The sequence below is a fragment of the Sander lucioperca genome, chromosome 3, assembly GCF_008315115.2.
Source record: "Sander lucioperca isolate FBNREF2018 chromosome 3, SLUC_FBN_1.2, whole genome shotgun sequence".
NCBI classification, from domain to species: Eukaryota; Metazoa; Chordata; class Actinopteri; order Perciformes; family Percidae; genus Sander; species Sander lucioperca.
In genome coordinates, this window is record NC_050175.1 from 33,138,058 (window position 1) to 33,155,171 (window position 17,114).

General features: G+C 40.2%; 1 protein-coding gene across 2 annotated transcripts in view; it reads left to right on the top strand.

The window, feature by feature from the left end:
• Positions 1-729: 729 nt before the first annotated feature.
• The window catches only part of LOC116050770 (transmembrane channel-like protein 3), a 67,128-nt gene continuing 50,743 nt past the window's right edge, over positions 730-17,114 (top strand). For both annotated transcript variants that reach the window (XM_031300994.2, XM_035999853.1), the window contains exon 1: positions 730-907. In XM_031300994.2, coding sequence (XP_031156854.1) covers positions 792-907 — 116 coding nt within the window. In that variant the 5' untranslated portion in view covers positions 730-791. The remainder of the gene's footprint in view (positions 908-17,114) is intronic.

Consider the following 17,114-nt stretch of genomic DNA (forward strand, 5'->3'; position numbering starts at 1 on the left):
TGTGTTTATTTGGTTCACAGCTGTTATATTTTTTGTTATTATTTTATTGTATTGTATTGAATAATTATGGTTGTTTTGTTAGCTTGTCTTAATTTTTCTTTGAGTAAGTGGTGATATTGAATGGGGGTGTTCGGGAGGAGGGGATGTGTTCATGTTGTACATTGTGTGTTTTGTATGCTGTTCTAAAAAAGTCTAAATTGTTTATCATAAAAAAAACAATGATACACTGTCAGTTGAACAAATGTAGGTAAATATATGCAGGGTGCGATTTGTGAAGAAAGCAGAGGAGGGGGGGTGTTTTTTGATCATGTACAACAAAACCTGCAAGAACTAAATCCCCCTTCCAATACCATGGATATAGTGCCACTCGGCCAGCCATGCCAAAACTCTTATGCACTTCAATAGCCAATGTAAAATTATGTCAAAATGATATGGCACAACGTGGTGTCAACATAAAACACAGCGCAGCCAGAGACCGAGTTCCCTTTGCGGCGAAAATATGTATGTATATGGGATATGTAGACCAGAAAGGGGGAAATCCCTCCCCCCTGGCAAATCACACCCTGAATATACTTTATGCATAAAAGAAATAACCTACAAGTTGTCTGTCTTGTTTGGTGCTGTCCCTTTAAGCAGTCAGTATGGCTGTGATTGGACTGATGAGTGAGTGTGTTTGAGTGTGTGATGCTCCAGTGGGGCTCCAGAGCAGCAGGTACAGTAGCTCCCAGACTGAGAAGCATGCAGTGTGGGCTCACACATTGAACTGCACACACTGAGCAGAGAGAGACGGCATGAGTACAGTGTCTGAGTCTTTGGTTGGCAGCAGCAGGTCTCTGTCTGCAGCCAAGAGACACAAAAGTATCAGGAAGAATTCCAGAAGGATTTATTCAGCCTACCAGGAGCAGGGGTGAGTCTGCTCACTCTTTTTTTTTCCATTTGATCTAGCTTCCTTTTATCAGGAGTTTTTTTGGAAGCCTTTCTGCTTTTTTCTTTCTCTCTGTCTCTGTCTGCCTCATTATTTATGGCTGTCATCTCTCTGAGTTTTAAATGACATCCTGCAGGTTATACAATTAGTCCTTTACTTAATCTAATCATCAGCCAAGACTACACAGAGTTTCCTATGTGCATACATTGACTGCTTTCCAGGGACATTCTGACCTGTTGGTCATCTTTGTGAATTTAGTCTCAGCTCATTAATCCGAAGTGGTTATCAAAGAGTTTGACTCTGCGAATAAACAGTGAAATCCGTGTATCACTCCACCTTTTCACTGTAATGCCAATCAATCATTTGGTTTAATACCGACAATTACTTGTACGGCTGGGTATTGCCACTGATTCGATTCTAATTTGATTTGATTCAATATCGATTTGATTAGGGCTATTTCAGAGATTCTAAGATAACTAATGCTGTAAATTGTACAAGGAACCCTCTAACCTGCTGCATTATTAAAAATATTAAAGTTTTCATTACAGAATTACCTCAAATCAGTTACATAGAGACAGAAAAAGTGCTTTCTTTAGTGCAGAGGTTGTGTGATACAGAGACGGTATACCTAAAGCCACACATCTGTCAACATGGCAGTTTTTCCCTTGCCAATATTTCACCTAAATTTGGAGCATTATTTAGCATGACATGGATTCTTTAGGTCATCTAGCTTCATATGATACCAATTTCTTTACTCTGGCTTTAAAACGGAGCCTCTTGAAAGATCGATTTTGGGATTTAATTAATCAGTATTGGATTATTCAAATGTAGATCAATTTAAATCGGAAAATTGATTTTTTTTTTAAACCCAGCCTTAATAACTTGGTGATAATGGAGCTCATATGTTATCAAAGTTAATCGAGTGATCATTGAACATTGTTTGGAAATGCTCACAACCAGCTGTGAATTTTGCTTTACCCTAATGGAAAAAAAACAGTTTCTCTATTTGTAATGGTGATGTGTTTGAATTATGGCATGCTACAGAGGTTACTGAGGGTCAGATGTACTAACACTTTTGCGCCCACTGCAGGCGTATTTGTTTCACAACGTGCGCGTAAAAGCATGGCGAGGTATGTACAAACAGGCCGCACTGAGGTAAAAGCGCAGACTGCCTGTCGCAGGAACTGAAAATGGCAAATTGCGCTTTTCCGTGTCATGCATATGCATTCACGGGAGGGTTAAGGGGAAAGTGGGAGTTTCCCATAAAGAGATGGGAGGGGAAGCGTAAAGTGCACCTAATTATGTATTCTGCGGTATGTACAAAAGCTGCCTGTGAAAGCGTGCCTCTATTTTGCGGTGAAAATTCTCCGCCTCTTAAAAGCAGGTGTAAACCTGGAAGCGGGTTTCCTCGCATATGCCTCCTGGTGAAATGGCAGCAGTAATCCGAGCAAGACGAAGCCATAGGCCAAGGAGACAAACTGAAAAGATTTTTGCCACAAGGATCACACTTTTTCAGTTGAGTGAACACGAAATCATTAAGCGTTGCAGATTAAGCAGCCATGTGATATTACAGTTACTGGAAGAAATCAAAGATGACATTGAATCTCCGACTCAGCGTTCACATTCCATTCCAGCAGTTTACAAATATTGGCATCAGGATCATTTCAAACAGAGCATCAGCAGTGGGAATGTCGCAGTCTGCACTCAGCCATATCATAGCACAAGTACTTAACGCTTTGCTACAGCACAATTTATGGTATAGTGGGCGGAGAAAGGCGCTGATTACCCGATGAACTGCAGGTTTGGTAAATACGATGTAAGCTGAAGTATCACAGTGTGCGCTTTCTGCGGGTTGGCCATGGCGCTGATAAAGCTACATTCGCAAATGTACGTACATCTGGCCCAGAGTATCTCATTTATTTGAAGGATGGATGGAACTCTCATCATTTATGCTTCAGAAATATAATTGTCCTTGCCTCCTGCCTTTTATTTATACTTTTAAATACAACATCAGATTAACTCTACTCAAGTCACTAAAACAGCTCTTCTACAAATTAAAATCTACCCAGCATGTATTACAAATACATCACAAAATACAGACAATGCAATCAAAGAAGTGCAGTGGATATACAGTTTTTCTTTCCTAAAGGTCATAAACACAAATTAATCTATGATTTAAGTCACTTAAGATGCTGCATAGGATACATTATAGCCCAGAGAAGATGAAAGGTGGTGACATGTTATTTCTGTTTGCCTTGTGAGAAGTCAAAAGGTAGGTTTTTTGTTCTTCCAACCTCGTTTTGGAATTCTGTTTTTAATATTTTACCTTAGTGCATGCATCATTTTGTATCTCTGAATCCTCAACTTTGTCCATTTAGCGCTACTAGACAAGACAGTTGAAATCCCATAACTAGCAGTGGCTTGAACAAACTGATCAAACACTGTGCTACTTCTGTTATTGTCTAAAGCTTGCAAAAACACAACCAGTCTGCTGAAGCCACATATTCCACCATGGATCACTATTCTCCACCTAAAAATGAAACAAAAAGAGGTTATTTGTATTCTGCGTTAGGATTACATAATACATTCAGGGTTCTATGCTTGCACCTGCCAGAAATGTAGGGGTGCATTTAAAGTATGATTTGCTATTTACTGTAATGTCGATGAATCAGTAATATAATACAAAACAGACACACAGCAATCATCTTCTCATAATTACAAGTTACATAACAGGAAATTAGACACCTGAATTTATAACACCTGTTTACAGTTCAATAGACTGGGAAAACACTATACAAAAAAATAGCATTAACTTATCCTAACAATATACATCTGTGCAGGATATGTGCTTGTTTATTCTGATCTCAAAGTTAATCAGATCCACAAGTACCTCACACCGGTATGGCCACTTCTTTTTTTACATATGCATGCATAATATTGACACGCATAAGTGAGTGAAAAGCTTGCACTGTAGAGTTTTTTATTCTCACTAGAATTCATTCATCACCCGCATATACCTGATGAGCTTGTGATTTACGTCTATGTGCCACAGCGAGTTGGGACCTGCAACACTGTAGGTTCTCCTGTGCAATCGGTGAGTGTATGCAGCTCCAGCTGGATTCACTCGAATCAAACTCTCTCTTACACGCCTTCTCTGCACACGAACACCCATAGCAGCTAATCTGGCCCAAACAGAATTAGCTCCCATCTCTTCATTTTCTCCAACCATCTGCCGAACCACTTCATCAAGTTCTGCATCAGAAAGACGTTCATACCTCAATAAATAGGACAAGTTGAACCGCCTAGGTCAGTTTGTGTCTTTTGCATTCACTGAATGTGATTTTACAAAAACAAAACTTCACACTGATACAGATCAGAGCAATAATAATAGCAGTTTCAGTAATAAACTACACCTTGAAAAAAAGACCACACTAAAAATGAATGTTTCATTTTTAATTTTAAATGCAAAAAATATGGCCATTGGTTTTCATGCTCAAAATGACCCAACTGTGTTAGATAAATGTCTTTATGCATAATATTGCATAATTTGACTTTTGCTTATTCCAGTTTATTTTGACCTGCTGATACCCAATGCCATCTTTAAATGAGCGGTGTCTATCAATTCCACTGAATGTATAGTTATATAGAAAAAAAATCATGTCAGGGCTTGACAGTGTACCGTAAAATTTACCGCCTGTTCTCATCCACATTACAGGCGAGACGCAACTCATCTCGAACCTAGTGTTTCAGGTGGAAGCACTGCAACAATGGGCAGTATAAGAAACATTTTTTGAACATCTAAGCATGTAAACCTATTCTAGAGACCCCAAGAATCCCTATACCGATCAAATTTTTATACAGGACACCGATAAAATACATTTTTTTGTCTCAAGAACAAACTCTTGCAAGATCTGGCAACAGCTAACAAAATTACTAATTACTAATTTAACTTTTACTCGTGCTGTCCTCCTGGCAAAAATATCAGACATAATCAAGGGGATTTCTCAAATGTAATTTACCAATTTGTCCAACTAAATACATATAGGCATATGAGCAGTAAGCACTATATTCAAATGTCTCAATTCAAAATGTCTATCAATTCAAAAAGCCAAAATCAATACAATATATTACAGCATTGTGGGTCGGTCAAATTTGTATTTTTCCCACTTTATTTCACGGGCCCTGAAAGCAACTCCTCTGATTGTTCAAAAACTTTCAAAAGCATCATGGGAAAGCTAAAACTGCTTTAGCATCACAGCTAACGACAATAAAAGGACCTAAAATGAATAAGCTAACGACAATAAAAGGACCTAAAAAATAAGAATCACTTTGTCAACTACTTTGTCACTTTGTCAACTACTTTGTCACTTTGTCAACTACTTTGTAAAAAAGATAGATGACATACGCTCTTCATTCTCAACCACATCTCCTGAAATCACCTTACCATCCATCACATCCAGTACTCTTTCCTCTTTCACCCCTTTATCTCCAAACCAAATTCTTACTTTGATTACCTCTGCCCGCCCAACCACCTGCCCCCTGGATCCTATCCCTTCTCACCTTCTCCAGTCCATTGCTCCTGACCTCCTTCCTTTCCTCACCCATCTCATTAACATCTCCTTGTCAACTGGCTGTTTCCCCGATGCTCTCAAAGAGGCAAGAGTGACCCCACTGCTCAAAAAACCAACACTCGACTCCTCTGATGTAAATAACTATAGACCCGTCTCCCTTCTTCCATTTCTATCTAAAACTCTTGAGCGTGCCATTTATAGTCAACTCTCTACCCATCACCACCAGAACAACCTTCTTGATCCCCACCAGTCTGGCTTCAAGGCTGGCCACTCAACAGAAACTGCCCTCCTTGCTGTCAGTGAGCAGCTTCACATCGCTAGAACAACCTCTCTCTTCCATTATCATCCTTCTGGATCTTTCTGCTGCCTTTGACACAGTGAACCACCAGATCCTCATTTCGACACTCTGAAATCTGGGTGTCTCAGGCTCTGCGCTCTCATTGCTCACATCTTACCTGGCAGACCGAACCTACCGGGTAACCTGGAGAGGATCTAGCTCAGAACCTTGCCCACTTAAAACTGGCATTCCTCAGGGATCAGTCCTGGGTCCCCTCCTCTTCTCTCTGTACACCAACTCTCTCGGGTCTGTCATTCAGTCGCACGGCTTTTCTTATCACAGCTACGCAGATGACACCCAACTAATTCTCTCCTTTCCTGAGTCTGAAACTCAGGTACCAGCACGTATCTCGTGTCTGTCTGACATCTCTTCTTGGATGTCCACACACCATCTGAAACTCAACCTCGACAAGACTGAGCTCCTTTTCCTTCCAGGGAAGGGCTCTCCTACCCAAGACCTGACTATAACAATAGACAACTCTGTGGTTTGCCCCCACCCAGACTGCTAGAAACCTGGGTGTAACACTTGACGACCAACTCTCCTTCACTGCTAACATTGCTGCAACCACCCGATCGTGTAGATACATGCTGCATAACATCAGAAGGATATGTCCCCTTCTAACGCAGAAGGCGGCTCAGGTTCTGGTTCAGGCTCTAGTCATCTCACTTCTAGACTACTGCAACTCCCTCCTGATTGGCCTGCCTGCATGTGCCATCCGACCCCTGCAGCTCATTCAGAATGCAGCGGCTCGACTTGTCTTCAACCTCCCCAAGTTCTCTCACACTACACCTCTCCTCCGCTCTCTTCACTGGTTACCAATTGCGGCCCGCATCCGCTTCAAGACACTAGTACTTACACTGAAAAAAAAAAAAACTTGGATCAACTTAAAAAAATTGAAGTAATCAATCACACAAAATAGTTGACATTGACTCAAAGTAAATAATTTAATTTAGTTTAACCTGAAAAGTTTAACTCCAAGCAACCACTTTTTAAAGGTTGGGTCAAACTAATTATTTATACATCCGAGTAAATTAATTATTTTAGGTTGTCTCAAATAAAAAACTAACACTTGTCATTATTTCAAACGTATAGTAAATCAAATTTGAAAAAAACTGATTTTAATACATTTTGATCAATGACTAATCAGAACACTTTCCTTTAGAACACATTTATATTTATTGTTTAATAAATTGATAACACTGAACATCTGTTTCAAATGTTTGAAGAGAAACAGTCTGCTTCAGCTTAACACCCAAAACGAGACTATTGATGTCATCAGAAGACAAATCATGGAGCTGTGAATAGTAGAACAACTCCTAAGACATCATGCAGTACCCATGGTGAATTTACCGGGACATATATTTTATAATTCAGGTGTGAGCCTTACGGTAGAAATCCATATGTCCGACACGACTGAAGCGTGGTGTCGCAACGTCATACATCCATGGTTGATGCGCCACGCCCCTGACCGGCAGCTGATTGGACGAACGCGTGTCGTGGGTTTGGCTTCTCAAGAATTTCAACAGATCTAATAAAAATGCTCTGATCAAATGAATAAATTCAGTTTAATGTCCCGCTGCCAATTTATATTGTATCCATGTAAAGAAAATGGATTCAACCATAAACATAAACTAGAACGTTTACATTAAATGAAAAAACTAATAATTTTCAGCTATTTCAACGAGAAAATACACATTAAACGAACAACAGCAATGTTAGACTTTTTTCAGTGTACGTACAGGGCCACGAACGGATCAGCACCCGCTTACATCCAGGACTTGGTCAAACCATATACCCCAACCCGCCCACTTCGTTCTGCATCAGCCAAACTGCTGGCTGCCCCGTCACAGCGAGGAAGAACTAATCACTCAACGAAATCCCGACTGTTCACTGTCCTGGCTCCCAAATGGTGGAACGAGCTCCCCATCAATATCAGGATGGCCGAAAGCCTACACATCTTCCGCCGAAGGCTAAAAACACATCTCTTCCGACTACACCTCGGATAAAAAAAAAAAAAAATTGCACTTTCATATGTCTCTTTGTAGCTTTGCCTATTTAAAGCTACTGTATTTGCACTTACTACTTGTGGTCTGGAGTTTGAACCTTCACAGTTGAAAGCACTTAATTGTAAGTCGCTTTGGATAAAAGCGTCAGCTAAATGACATGTAATGTAATGTAATGTAAAAAAGACTATCAATATAAGATCAAAGAATATGGATTTATTAAAGTTAAAGTCCTCTGAAAGAAATACAAGTTCTAGGAAAAGAAGCGCAGACTGTGGACCGGTCTTTTACACTTCTCTGCTTACTGAATAAACTCACGAAGCATACCAGCCGTGCTGCTGGCCGTGCTATGTGCTTGAAAATGTTTCTATCCCACGTGTCATTTCCACACATGGCATTTTTGCTAAGTTAGCTTGCTAAATATGCTAATGTTAGCCAACACTTCAGCACACACACTTCAAACATGTATTAATGTTATAAGACCTCAACCTGTATGTAATACAAATTAACTGAGACGCCACGGAATATTTTATTAAATCTATAACATGACTTAAGTTACTCTGTCAATGGTTTATTATAGTTGGTTTTAGGAGACTCAATTAACATAACACAAACTTTAACCTTGTTGTAAACCACATTGTGCAGTGGGGTCCTTAACATTACATATATTTTCCAGCTAACGTTAATTAGAAGTAACGTTACTTAACCTTTCTACAAGATTCTCGGAAGAGGAACTCGGCTGCCCCTGTCTCTCTTGAATACGATTAATTATGCTGTTAAATCTGTTGCTCAATACTAGGGATCGACCGATATGGATTTTTTAGTGGCGATGCTGATACAGATTTTTTTTCATCAGCCTTAGCCGATGGCCGATACGGACTGCCGATTTTCTTGAGCCAATATTTGTAAATAAAATAATTACACTATTGCACACAGTAGCAACAAGCAAGCAGCATAATAAAGTGCACACTGTACTATAATTCATTTTAAATGTAACCAACTATTTACAACCTAGTATTTAATGCTTAGGCCTACGTTTTAGTGCACTTACTTAACTTAATCTCTTGTAAAGCAAATGGCTTTCCTAAGATAAGGAAAATGTAATCAGCAATACTGAACAAAAAACAACTTAAAAAGAATTGTGCATAATATGCGCATTGCCCCACTTCTTTACCCCACACACTACTCACTGAAAGTTCTTAATATTCCCAGTTTAGGAGCTGCAGGTTATAATGGAGGAAACAGAGACGCTCTGCATTTTCTCCCGTCAGCCTCTTCCTCTTTTTCTCATATATCTGGCTGACCTCGCTGAATACCCTCTCACTGGGAACAGAGGAGGGGGGTGGACTGAGAAATTTTCTGGCGAGTGGTGCCAAAAGGTGCAAGCGGGATGCATTTTGTTTCCACCATGCAAGTGGTTTGCCTGTCTGTCTGTCGATCAACGGCTCCCGTAGGTATTGATCCAGCTGCTGAGTGAAAACCTGCTCCTCCTCATCATCAGTCTCCTCAGAGGGTGGTCCGTTTGCCCCCAGAAGGTTGGCATACATCTGTTCAAGCATGTCAGACAGACAAGCGTCTTCCTCCTTTTCTTCTTCCACCCTTATCCGTTTTGGATCCAGGCCTTGATCGTCTGAGGAAGCCCTTTTCCGTTTCTTAGCCTCAGACAGAGTGGCATGGTCATCCTTTATCCAGTCTTTTGCATTGCTCAGTGTGCCTGGTGCCAAGGCATGACGAGGATCTAGCAGTGTTGCGAGGACCAAGCATTTGGTCTTGTCTGCTTTTTCGAACCTTGCCGAACTGTCCAGCATAGCGTCACGGAGTGTTTTGATGCCCCTTGCTTTTGCACCCTTAACTTCAAGTAGCATTTTTAGGACGGTGATGCTGGGAATTATGCACGACATTGATGAGTCTGATCTTCCCGTTTCCAGTGTTACCTGTTCAAGTGGGCTCAGTGTGTCAATCAAATTGCCCAGAAGAGTCCACTGATCTGCTATTAAAATTGATATCTTTCCATGTTCCCTTGCATATATAGTAAGTGCCCGTTTCTGCTCCAGGATGCTCTCCAACATGTGAAGAGTGGAGTTCCAGCGTGTTGGCACCGACTGGATTATTCTGTGCTGGGGGAGGTCAAGTTCTTTTTGAATGTCCTTCAAACGCTGTTTGGCCAGTATTGAATGGTTAAAATGGGTAGCAGAAGACTTTAATTTTGCAACAATTTCCATCACTGCTCGCTGGCTGTTGATTCCGTCATTTACCACCAGCTGAAGTGTGTGAGCACTGCAGCTGAGATCAGGTATTTCGATGAGCCTCATCCCTTTAATCATATTGCCGCACATTTAAATAATTTAAGAAAACAATAAACCTGAAAAGTAGCCATTGAAATAAAGTCCTTGATTTGTAATTTAAGACTGCCATGGTTTCAATTTTTCTACATAAAATAAAATGAGCATGTCTAAGGCTACTATGCCGCCTAATATGCAAAGACAACACACTAGTAGGTCTAAACGAAAATGTAAAAGAAGCTGCCAGATTTGTCAACCACAGAACATAAATCAGCAGAGGAAAATAACGTGATGTCAGATGCACATTAAGCAACAAATTGTGCACTCTGATATCACTGCGATGGCAACTCCGCCCAGCTCCAAGTAGGGAGAGACGGAGATACACACACACCACACACGTCCAAACCTCAGCCAGGTGGTCGCTGAATAAAACTCCCACAAATACCACGGAACCACGGAACAACATCAGCGTTACTTAATCCTATGACCAGTGTTTGTAACAGCTACGGATAGCCTACAACTTAGCTATTTGCAGCTCCCTAAATACAATGGCAAGCAGTTTTATAGACGAGGCATTCGGCATTCGCATTTTCCATTTGCTATAGTTGCAAGCACATATAGAGCAACGTGTTTCCACTTTCAAAGTGTAGGGCAATATTTCAGCTAAGTCAAACAGTTAAAAGATGCTTTGAAAGTTTAAAACTTACCATTGTCTTGAAGAGCAGGCTTCCAGCACTCTGCTAGTGGGGGAGGGGCAGTGCATGGTCTGTGCCGGTACGCGATCCGTTCTGCCTGCACGATCCGTTCTGCGCATGCGCAAGATAATACTGTTTTACCGAGGATACGACCTGCACGATCTGTTCCACGCTAGCCTATGGCTAGCCTCCACCGGGAAGCTAACGTTAGTTTAGCTAACAGCTAATTCGGCTAAACGCTAGCTGACAGCTAGATTCAGTCTAAAATAACGTTAACTCAAACGTAATGGGAAAAGCAGGCTACAGCTAAATTAAGACTTCACAGTAATAACAATAAAGACAAGTATTGAGTGATTGTATTTTAAATGAGCACAAGTAAAGTAGAACTGACGTAACAGCTGTTATATATGTTAACGGTTATTTTCACGTTTTATTTTGAGGGTCTTTTAAAGTTATTACATGCTGTCTCAGCTAGCAGTTAGCCGAATTAGCTGTTAGCTAAACTAACGTTAGCTTGCCTGTGGAGGCTAACGGCAGACCGCTACAATCAGCTAGCGGTTAGCCGAATTAGCTGTTAGCTAAACTAACGTTAGCTTGGCTGTCGACCGGAAGCGTGGGACAGATCGTGCAGTGTCGTAAATCCTCGTACAACAGCGCATGCGCGAACATTTTGCGCATGCGCAGAACGGATCGTGCAGGCAGAACGGATCGTGTACCGACAGTCTGCACGTGAACTGCAGCATCTCCAGCAACACAGAGCTGCCTGTGGACGCCTGTCTGTAAATAATGCCGGGAAAAAACTATCGGCGAACGCAGCAGCCGCGTATCGGCCAATGCCGATACACGTAAAAACGCAAATATCAGCCCGATATATCGGTCAATCAATACTCAATACACCAATGTATTGTCGATTTGACCGACTTGACATAGCTGCAGTACTGCACGGTTTGCCACCACCAGATCGGGCTGAAGCACGCAGCCATGGGCAGCTCTCAAGGGGGCTGCAAATGCGTGGGGGAGGGGAAACAGTGTTACGATTGGCTGCGGTTGTAAATACTGAATTAATAGTAATTTATGGAATTTAATATAATGGTAAATACATTTGTGTAATTAGATTTTAAATACCTAATTGTTAAATGGGTGAAAATGAATATTAACCATATATTGCATATATGTGACAGTACCTCATAAGGGACTGTTTGTTATTTAATTAAGGGGCCACCGGAGGAGTTTTGTGACCTCTAACCTAAAAAGACGTGACTCTCCCCTCGTCAGTAATAATTTTCCTATGACCCTCCAAAACGATTTGAAAAAAAGGCATGACCCTCCCCTCGCGTGCAAGTTTGCACTTAGCAAAGAAGTACAGATACCATTTGATTTTTACAGCCATGATGTACAGGAGTTAACCTCGCATTCTCATCTTACACATCCCACTCCTCTGTTATGGTGTGGTGGCCATTTCAGTAGATTTACTTACTAACATTGTTGTGGAAACACAATAAGCATGGAAACTAAATCCACACTTCATGCATTACTGCATTACTTCAAATACTAAGTTACTCCTCTAGTAAACTAGTATTCATATGAAATAAAATGATAAAACATTGAGACCATTCAGCAAAGGACGCTGGGATATAACCAATTCAACACTGGTTGCTATGGACTTGTCACTATCGTCAGTGTATATTTCAGCACATAGGTAAAGCTGCCGAAGCTGAACATTATATTCCAAAACACATATGTTTATTTTTAAAGTTTTTAAGTTACATTGTAACAATTTAACAATTCGCCCTTATGAAATCCAATCGCGGCACGGCTGTTTTGAAACGCAATAGACAGATGCTTAAATTCAACTAAAATGTAACAGTGAACAATCAGTGTTGGACCTCCAGTCTGTTGAGATGCCCCGCCAAACTCACCATAAAACGTTAAGATGCGTTGAGAAAAAAAGATCCGTATTTTGCCGTAATCCAATGACACAAAAAAAAAAGTAATCCACAGCGATCAGTAGATCCACAAAAAGGTAAATGATACGGTGTATCCAGCAAGGCCGATATGAGCGTCACATACGAGACCTCTCCACTTCGCCATTTAAACAAAGTGGAATAAACGTATAAAAGTCCAAATCTACACAAAACCTGCAATCAATTAGTAAGCTGACATCACATTTATATACATGGCATTTAGGAAACCTTTATTGCAAGGTTGGCACGGCAAGATGTCCAGACTAGTGCAACAGTAATTTTCGTTTTTTTGCGTCCTGCTGCTCCCATCGTCAGCCAGGTAATCATTTTTTTTACCAAAGCAGTATATGAAATCAGATGTATTACCTATCACCATTTAGTTGTTTTGTGTTATTTAAGATATTTATTTAATATCTGGTCATGCCAGATGTAATTATTCCACAAATTTTTTAAACAATGCAATTACCCGTTTGAGCCACCAGGGGGCAGTGCTCCTCCTGCCCCCCCAGCAAACTCCGCGTATGGGGTCAGACCATCTGCTAGGGGGCCGAGACTGAGAGCTACATGGATAAATATGCACCAAACAAGCCACTTTGAAATTTTGCTCTTTTCATGAATAAAAAATTTGGGTGACCCCCCCACCCAGACTAAAAAATGTTGGATGACCCTCCCCTCAGCAGAAAATAAAAAGACATGACCCTCCCCTATTTTCCTCCGGTGGTCTATTCCATAAATACCGAACGGTTCCTAAGCTATTTTCACCTATTTAACGATTAGATTTTCAAAATCTGATGACACCAGTTCACCATCCCGAAAAACCCCGGTGTGTATCCAGCATTCTACACTGCCAACCTTTACTTACGAAAAAATATACCATGGTATTTTTCAAACTACAACTCCCATTAGAGACCCACCACAGAACATGTTACAATGCTAGTATACTTTATAAGAACTCTTTCAGGGTGGGTGAGTGGACTCGTTGGCCTCCTGGTTTTGCGTCTGTCATGGATAAGCGTCATTCCATTTCAGATTGCCGCCGGCCGAGCAATCTGAATCATATAGGCCTACAGTAGCCTACATAATACAAATACATGAAACAGTATTTTTATGATTATCTTTATTGTATAAACCCTCAGACCCAATGTGTGACCAAAGCAAAAATATTACGTAGCATACATTGTTTTTTTTTCTTTTGGATTTAGGATGATATGCTGTTTCCCATGCCCAGGACATTGCATCAACTTTCTACCTGACGGCTGCAAAAGGATGGATGAGATTGACCTGCGTGTCTATATAAGGCTGCTAATCTTAGCACACACACACAGGTCCTGATGCAAGGCTGAATCTAGTCTTTGGGATGCAGAGATCCACAAGTACTATCTCTTGATACAAAAATATTCTTAACCACATATGCAGCACCTTAAAAAATAATAATATTTATAATAAATCTCCACTTTAGTAAAGAAAAGCATTATGACAGAGCTTGTATAAAAACAACTGGCGTCTTCACTGAATAAATGTAGTCTTTTTGCACTGTGAAGAGGGAAAATTCAGATATCCACACACTTTGTGATCAATGCCAGGTTGTTTCTTCATCCTAAATAGATTTGGCATTCACAACTCAATTACAGTAAGCTGCTTTATTTTAGGGGTTTAGTGAAGGTGGGGAATTTTCGGGGAAGGGTCGTATACACAAAAGGGAAGACAACACCAGGGTTAACAAGCAATTAAGCTTCCTGCAACAGACTTGCACCTGTTGCACTTCAGTCAAGCTGTTTTATTTAATTGTGTGTGGCTTAATGTGATGAAGTATAATGTAGGTATCTTGAGGCTCTAGAGTATTATCTAAAAGGCCGCACTAAGGAAGCACTCCTACCCAGTACATTTATTTTTGCTGCATTGGTATTTAAACTGAACTACTTCTTCTTAATTGGAGATTTTTTCCTACAATGTAAAGGAACATTGATGGGTTGTGCTTTTGAGCCGGAATATAGTAATTTATATGTTTTTGTTTTTACAGTTATGTTTTTAACACTAATAGAAACACGTTCCTTCTTAAATTCCTCAAACGGCTTACATATAATATATTTTGCATTTTCCAAGTGACTAGCAATCATATAAGGGGCAAGTACGGCTTCTATTGGAATTCCTCACAGTACATTCAGTACTTAAAAACCACAATTCCCAGGAAGTGAATGTGTTGGGAGTGTTGTTACTGCCAGTGATTGGAATGTGATTGATTGGTTATTTCTGTCTGCCTATCCAATGTTGAGATGTATGCTCCGATAAAGGTCTGTCAGATTGTAAGTGATAGATCTAAGTGTGAGAATATCTCTTTTGTCTGTTGGAGCCTCTTAGAGAAGGTGCTCTGCTGTTAGACCAGGTGCAGGGTGGTAAGGATTATCCATGATAGATAACAGTTTGTTCAGTGCCCTCCTCTCCACCACAGCTTCAAATGTTGCTTCAAATTACTTTTATTTTGTATTAAGCTACAATGTAAGTTAATAGGGGCATTTGTGCAGCATGTATTAACGTTCACAAAAGTGCTTGTTTTGACATTGACAGGCTCAGATTATTTTTTTAAGCATCTGACAACTGACAATGGACATTTGCCCCATAGGGTTACATTGCAGCCCGGTCTGTCGCTGCCGGTTACAGCGTTCACACTTGATACTGTACCAATTTCAAAGATTGTTGTTTCCATCAGCCACTTACACACAAAAACATAGGAAAATAGGGTCCAGGTAAAAAAAACAGTAGTTACCCTTTAATAAAGTCTATCTAACTATCTATCTACACTATACTTTCGACAAAACATTTATTTCTTATAGTATGTACACAATAGCCAATTGCAAATATATAAAGAAAGCTTGTACAGAAAAAAAGACACAACAGCTAAATAATCAGGAACCATTGTACAATATGTGCAAGAAAGAAGAAAAAAATGCTGCACTCAATTGTGCCTCCCTTGCAATGCAACAGAAAAATCCTTCGGAATGACGCAACCATCCCCCTAGTAGACGGTAATCAACTTTTACAACAATAACATATAACTATTATGTATAATATATGTGTGACAGGTTATTGTTATTGTTGGTTTGTAAAGGTTGATGGATGGTGTTAAAGCTAGAATGTCCCCAAAAAAGCAGTAGTGGAGCAAAAGGTGGTAATGTTATCTTGATGAAAATAATTTATAATTGAATAGTAAATTTATTGAATTTAAATTAATAACAATTTTTTTTAAGCTACACAAAAAAGAAGAAATGACAAAGAAAAGAAAATGGAAGAAATGAGAGGATCCTTTGCATGTTAAATAGTGGTATGCGACCCCCCCCAGGCTTACAGAAATGGTTTAACCCTACTGCTCAGCAGCCAATGGGAACTTAGGACACTCACCCATTCAAACTGGAGAAGTAGCCAAATGGCTCAAAATCACGTGAAATTAACACGAAAACTACACGTTGTTTACATGTTGTCTATGTGTTGTCTATGTGTGAAAAATCAACATGTTTATGTGTTGTTAACGTGTTGTTAAAGTGTTGTTAACGTGTTGTTAACGTGTTGTTAAAGTGTTATTTACTGAGAAATCATGTGTATTTGAACTGTTTGGCTTTCCATAGCTGTATCTTTTAACTGGCTACACCTGCAGTGCACACACGGCGTAGGATTGTGTGAGTCACAAGCGAGACGACAGGCTTTTGCTTTGGGATTGTTATTGTTTCTTTAGTTTTTGTAGCTGGCACAGCGCTGTGAAACTTCAATCTACTGTCACCGTTATAAAATAATGCAGATGACAGGAAACAATAAATAAAAACAGAAACTCATAAAACCACACAGTCTTTAAGTCGTTTCCTGTATATCGGTAGTTTTAATTTAAAAGAAATAAAGACACTTTATGATCCATTTCTGTGTAAAAAGGCTGCACATACCTCGCGTAAAATATATAAATGGAAGACTGTCCTATTTTTACGCTTGTAGAGCGGATTACCGCAGAGCATACGCACCACCACGCGCTGCTCTATGCCTGGTGTAGCCAGTTTCATTGATTATAGTGGAAGCGTATTTTTGGAACATCCACTCCGTATACGTTATGCGTGCAATGTAGCCGGCCCGTTACAACTTCATCACAAAACAAAGCAGCCGTGCATAAAACAAGTTTACTGGTAGCTGACCATAGCTCACAGTCAGTGCACACTGGATTTGAACCATTTACAGACAGAGGTATACTGGTTTACTATTTACTATTCCACAGCTTGGGGCAGCTATCACACCTATAGTTTGTTTGCTGTTGATGAGTTTGTAAACTGGGAGCGCTTTCTCATTGGTTCGGTTTCGTC